This window comes from Vicia villosa, linkage group LG4 (assembly GCF_029867415.1).
Source record: "Vicia villosa cultivar HV-30 ecotype Madison, WI linkage group LG4, Vvil1.0, whole genome shotgun sequence".
Taxonomy (NCBI): Eukaryota; Viridiplantae; Streptophyta; class Magnoliopsida; order Fabales; family Fabaceae; genus Vicia; species Vicia villosa.
Genome location: NC_081183.1, coordinates 148,932,547 through 148,939,704, shown reverse-complemented (window position 1 = coordinate 148,939,704; position 7,158 = coordinate 148,932,547). Strand labels below are relative to the sequence as shown.

General features: G+C 27.4%; 1 protein-coding gene across 1 annotated transcript; it reads left to right on the top strand.

The window, feature by feature from the left end:
* The first annotated feature begins 1,624 nt into the window (after window positions 1-1,624).
* Window positions 1,625-6,640, top strand: LOC131595465 (stem-specific protein TSJT1-like). Its single transcript, XM_058867815.1, has 5 exons — window positions 1,625-1,902; window positions 5,476-5,716; window positions 5,801-5,921; window positions 6,042-6,151; window positions 6,238-6,640. Exons 1-5 carry the CDS (start codon window positions 1,700-1,702, stop codon window positions 6,271-6,273), a joined length of 711 nt encoding a protein of 236 aa, XP_058723798.1. The 5' UTR covers window positions 1,625-1,699; the 3' UTR covers window positions 6,274-6,640.
* Window positions 6,641-7,158: the final 518 nt, after the last annotated feature.

The following is a 7,158-nucleotide window of genomic DNA, read 5'->3' as shown; positions in this document are numbered from 1 at the left end:
AATTAGAAAATTCACGAGTGACAAACATCGAGTCAGCTTCAAGCCAAAAATTTCTCCAATTCTCCATGTTAGCATATTCGATAGCAAGCATGATTCCATGCAATTTAACTTGGAAGGAGGTGCCAACTCCAAGCTTAGCTTAGAAAGCTCTCGGGAATGTTTCTAAATTATCCCTAAATATGCCAACAAGTTGATATTCTAGGGTTTCCTCTTGAAGCTCTATTCCTGTTGCAATTAATCCAATTATGACTAAGAAAACATCAATTAACTTATATAATTTTTCATGTTAAACAAGAAGACTCAATGTGACCCCTCTTTATACAATTACAAGCATCTTTAAAAGATAGATTACCTTTTGTAGATCATGTCTAAATGAGTTTATGAGCAGTAATATTGTCAAATGTCAAGTTAATCTTCAAAATATCTTTAACAATTTGAGGAGACAAAATTGATAAGCCATAAGGAATGTTTTAATTGATGTCTTGGATATAATTGAACTAATCTTAACAGTTTGCATGAATTGAATCTCCACCGATAATACTAGGTGTAAATATTTAATTTTGTATTCAAACCAAATTTTACATCCTAACCAATTATCAATACATAAATCAACGTTCTTCCTTATTACCAACCTTCTATTTACTATGTTTCTCTAGGAAGAAAAAAGAATGATTAATATCATGGTTAGGGCTGACAATGTATTGAACCAACTCGAATATAGTTTGAAATTCAATTTGACAAATAAATCGTTGAACTATGTTCATGAATCAAATGAGTTAAATATGAACAAAAAAATTAAGTTCGTTAACTAAATAAGCTGAACATGAACTATATATAATTCACCTCATTAAATTTATGAGTTAACTTGATTATATATGAGAAGAGTTATATATATCGAATCACCCAGAGATCTCCACCCCTTAATGCTTTAGCATTGAAAGATTCAATTTATGTATGTGTCAATACTTATGTGTTTGTCAATATTTATAAATATTGCCAGACTTGAATTTGATTAAAATCTAGTATGAATTGAAATAATTTTAAATTGTTTTCTTCTAAAATCAATTTTTTAAAACTCAAATCAAATTCTATATAAAGCTTATTATAAAATTTGCTACCCGATACAAACTATATTTTTTCAATCAATTATTCAAACCACTCCTAAACATTTGTATAATAGTAGTAGCAATCAATTATCAATTATATACTACATATACTAAAATGATGACAACAAGAAAAACATTTCACTAAAAGAAAATAAAAATAGAAAAAGACAAAAAAGGATAGATTCCAACTTGAAAGAATCCACACTTTGTATCCTGCAAAACCAACGGTGATGATGATATTTATATATCATGCATGTAGCCTCCTAATAGATAAAAAGACAAAAAGGTATCTGATCCTGATTCTTCCCGTGCCATGAAAATAACATCATCGTAATCGTTTATCTTCTTGGTCCCAGTCCCATACCACACAACAATAATACTACACTATTTAGTTTAATTAATCACAATTAGTTAATTAGTGACGGAATTATAGATACAACAATATTTTAATTAGCTCATTAAATGACCAAAGTACCCTCTTCTTTTAACTCTATATAACGTAACGCGCCTTCTATAATTATTTCCCATCCCATCACAAGCGGTGTAATAAACCAATAGAAAGGGGACAAATTATTTTTGTTTTATTTAAAAAAATGTTGGGGATCTTCAGTAGCTCCGTCGTGTCTCCTCCGGAAGAGCTGGTGGCAGCCGGTAGCCGAACACCGTCGCCAAAGACGACGGCGAGTTTGCTTCTGAAGAGGTTTGTGGAGAGGAAGGCGTCGGCGGTGTCGCTGCAGGTTGGGGATGATGTGCAGCTGGCTTATACACACCATGAAGAGTCACCGTGGCAACCCAGGTATAAAATTTGAACATATAAACGACGTCGTTTAATCATGTTACAGTCATCGTTGTTATCGTTCACTTCACTCAAAAAGAATCGAAGGAGTTTCTATTCCTGAGCTTTTTCATCACTGAACTCAAGACAAAAAAATTAAGAAAAAAAAATAAAAAATTAAGATTAGTAAAAAAAAGGAAATTAGGAAGAAAAATAAAATGAAAATTAAAGAATGAAGTCAACAATTAATTGATTGATTGTCTATTGAAGGTACCAAAAGAAAATAGAGTGGAAAAGACATCAACAATTAAATTATTTATATGAAAATTGTTTGTGATAATAGTATCAATTTTGGTGTTTATATGGTTGGTGTTCCATTTGATCACTGTTGCTGTTGTTCTTCGTGATTGACACGATAAGTGGGTAGGTAGATAGGGATTGCAAATTCATGATATAATACAAATATATGATAAATCGAATTAACTAATAAAATAAATTGTATTCCAAACCAAATACTCTTACAAAATAATTTATGTATTAAAGAATATACTCCCTCCAAATACTTTAATAAATATAGTAGATTATTATTATTCTCTTTGGTCTTATAAAATAAGAAAAAATTTATTTTTTATATTTATTGAATAACTAATATATTTAGTTTATATGTTGTCCAATATTAGTTATTTAATTTATCTTTAAAAAAATATTTTTCTTATAAATAAGATCGAAGATAATATTATTTTTGATATATATATATCTGAGCTGGACTGCAATTCAAATTTAAAACCTCTAATTAAAGAGGGGAATTAAAGTGAATTATTTATATAATTAATAGATGAATATTTTTTTCTTACTAAAATTAATAGATGAATATGAATGTATGATTGAAATTTATCAAAGGTAAACATCAATATTACTACTTAGTTTCTATTTATGATACCTGAAATAGATCAATACTAATATGATTTAGTAAAATATATAATTTATTAATTTATTTTTTCATTGTTTTTTCCGACATAATTTTTTTATTTTTATGTTTCTTAACATGTACTATGTTAGCATTACCTTAGTAAAGTATATATTCACATTTCTCTTTCATCATTTATATATTCACATTTCTCTTTCATAATTTATTGTATGTATTGTTTTTTTTTTGTGGTAGGAAAGTATTGTTAAGAGGATGAATTGTGACCATTATGCTATTAGAAATAAACGCGTCAAATAATTAAATGGGATGATTATTATGAGATAAAAGGAATATGATACTATGATAGCCTATTAATTTATAGGTTTATTTTTTAGGCTTAAGTTTTTTTCAAAGTTTGATAGCTTACATAAAAATTTATTTATTTTATACAATTATAAATAAATAATTTAAATAATGTTTAGATAGACTAATAAATTAAAAGATTAATAACACTAAAAATTTGTTTGATACTTATTTACGTTTATAAGGTGTTTTTATCTTATTTTCAGAAGTTTTTTAAGATAATCAAATTTATTTATTTATTTTAATTTAAATTATAAAAGATAACATAATGATAATAAAAAATTATTCATACTTATTTAAATAGATCATATTTATTTAAATAGATCGATTTGATAGATTTAAAAGGTTTTTTTATGGTCTAAAGTCTAACATTTTTAATTAAATAGACTTGAAAATTTTTTTAAATTATTTTTATTTAAAAAAAAGTCTAATCTATCCTTAATTTATATAAGTTAGATCGTAACTCCAGTCTCTCTACTGTGATATTGACTGCCTTAACCCATAAGTTGAAGTACCCCCTTCTTGTATTGCTTTGAATAAATTTTGCTCATAAAAAAAGTAGTATGGTTTATGTTTATATAGATTGGCAAACTAATAAATCAATAATATTAAATTTCATCTTAATATTTAATATAAAATTTCAAAAAATATCCTCATAAATAATATTGTATTTCAATTCTAGTTTATAATAATATATTTAAATAAATAAAAATTAATGTAGCATAATAAACATATTTATTGATAAAATTAAAAAATTTATTAATTAGTAAAAAATATAGAATTTAACATAATAATAATAATACAAAAATATTTTTTTATATCTGTTTAATGACTTTGTTGGTCTAAAATTCTTTTTGTATCGCATAGGTCTAAAAGTCTTTTTATATTTATCTACTTAGCTAAATAAGTTTAAAAATAAGTCTAAATCTTATTTATTTCTGAAAGAATTGTCTGACGGATATTAAGCTTAAATCCCTTTTTTCGTCGGCCTATTATGAATGAATGATTGAATGAATGATTATTTTGCAAAATAACTTTTATTTTTTTATAAATAATTATATTTTTTAACATAAGTAAATTTGATAATTAAACTTATAATAAAAAACGCAGAAAATACAAAATATCAACAATTAATTTATGAAATTTGAAGTGTCTATTAAAATATTAGTTTCATATCAACATATTTTTGTATTTTGTTTATGAAATTCGTAAAGATGAGTCATAAAAAATTGAAATTCATAAAGATATTTGTCTCACTCAAGAAATTAATTAAGTTAGAAGAGAAAAAACCAATTGATCGAAAATATCCTATAATTGCTGGCTGGGTCGAGATGTCTTTGTCCTTCCATAACATCACTTTACATCTCAATTTGTGAATATCAGATTGAATTATTGATCTATGGTCCCTATTATCAACAAATACAATCCGAATATTTTATTTTCAATCGAAAATTAAAGCAAAAAAAGCTATGGTGTGTATTCAAACTTGACCCACCCCTTTTATAATAGGGAACTGTTTGAATAGTTCAAAGACCACAAATAAATGAAAGGGACTTCCACACCTGTTAATGCACTTTGATTTTTTCCTGTGAAGTAACCCTTTTAAGTATGTACAATTAAAATATCGCCAATTCAAACCCGCCTTTGTATTTAATATTCATACGCAGTTATTTACTGTGCTGACTTAACGAGACGTTAATGCACTAATTTTATGTTCACATTTCTTTTTTCTTTTATAATAATTTCTTAGGATATTATATATAAATATTAACAATCTTGAGCTGTACTATTAGGAAGAGATGGAAAATTAAATATAATATTATAAAATTTTATTATTTAAACCAAAAAAAAAAGAGATAAACCACCCTTTTTCATTTGTTTTGTTTGACCAATATTTGATGGGAGGTCACTTCAAATGGAGTGTTCATTTGCAATTATTCACCACTTTGGGTCTACATGCTATGTCCATTTCAAGATATTGACTTTCTCACTTTCATTTTTACTCATGAGTTTCTCTTTTCTTTGGATTCTTTTGCTTTTATGGTCCAATGAGAATGAAATAAGGATAAGGATAATGTGGAGTAGGTTGTTGGGACCATGAAAATGAAATATAAAACCACATAAAGTCATAAACAATAGGAAAAGATTGTGTCACACTGCATTTAAATATAATAGTTGATGTGATGCAAAATAAAGTATAAACAAAATTATATGTTTAAAATATATTTTTGGAGACAAAGACAAGTAGATAACATGTGACATGTTAGCTTAGATTGTTGCAATGATTCTAAGTTTGTTACTGATTTTATTATTATGTATGGCAGATCATTTGCAGTGAAGGATGATATATTCTGCTTGTTTGAAGGAGCTCTAGACAATCTAGGAAGCTTGAGACAGCAATATGGACTTGCGAAATCAGCGAATGAAGTCGTTCTTATGATCGAAGCTTACAAAGCTTTACGCGACCGAGCACCATACCCTGCGAATCATGTTGTTGGTCATCTTAGTGGTAGTTTTGCCTTCATAGTTTATGACAAATCCACTTCCACCCTCTTTGTTGCTTCTGTAAGTTACCATGATCTATATAGTAATATGTTATTAATTGATGGCATTTTGTTAATTTTTACTTAAGAGTATTATTTTTTATAGGACCAATCTGGAAAGGTTCCTCTGTATTGGGGAATAACTGCTGATGGATATGTAGCATTTGCTGATGATGCTGATTTGCTTAAAGGTGCTTGTGGAAAATCACTTGCTTCTTTCCCTCAAGGTTAGTTTAATTTTAGTTTCTACTTAAAAAAAAAGTATTCGCAATTACAATTATATTATTGTCTTGATTCTGTATCATTTTCTCGAATGCATCCCTCACTATGTATTGTAAATTGTATAGGATGTTTCTACTCGACCGCGGTTGGAGGACTAAGATGCTACGAGAATCCAAAGAATAAGATTACCGCTATACCTGCTAAAGAGGAAGAATTTTGGGGTGCAACCTTCAAGGTAAATGAGTTTAAATAAATGAACTTTGTTACATTCAAATCTTATGTTATACTTATTTTGTTTACATTGGAACTATGAATTATCAGGTGGAAGGGTCTGCAGTTGTTGCAGCGACAAAGTAGATATGTTTTCAAATGGAGTGTCATATTCTGATGCATTTATGGAGTAATTTTATGTGTTTGTATGGTTGTGAGATTCTAAGACATGCATGAAGAGATCATAATGTAAATATCTTTACTCATAAATGTGAAGAGTGTGGGACTGGTCATTGTAGAGTTTATTATGTTGCAGGTTTTGTGCAGTGTTGCATAGGATTTTCTGTGTTACAAAAAAATGTCCAGTTGCATTTCCAATGTAATGTAATAAATATACTTGCATGCGTCTGGCTTGAGTTCTGTAATGTAGTACTCTTATTCTAGCATATAAAAAATGTGTAGATATAAACTTTCATCTTTCAACTAATAAAAATTAATGATACACTTTGTTCAACCTGTGTGTTTTATTTCATCAACTGTGAGCTCAATTAGAACATGTTAGTTTTGTAAATTTCAAAGATGAAATTCTTATATTTTTCTCAATTTTTTCATGATTATTAGTACTTCTTTAGGCTATGTTTGGGAATTTGGAGGGGAGGAGTGGAGAAGACTTCCGAAAACGAAATTTTAAGAAAATATAGAAAAATATTTGACATTTTTTGAAAAAATGATTTTGTTTAAAATGATAAAAGAGTCATTATCATTACAAAATTTTTAATTTTTAAAATAATATAACAACCTAAAAGATATTTGAAAAATTTATGTAATCCCTCCAAAACCCTCATTTAATACAATTTTTGAGTTCCTAATTTTATGGGGTTTTTGGTGTTAAGAATAAAATCAAACCCTCCAAAACATTTCTACCCAATTTTTTTTTAATTCTTTTCCTCCAATTCTTCCTATTTTCCATAGCCCTACCCTCTAAACTAGTTTTAGGTTCAAACCACTTTCCAATTTTGATGGTTTTAATTT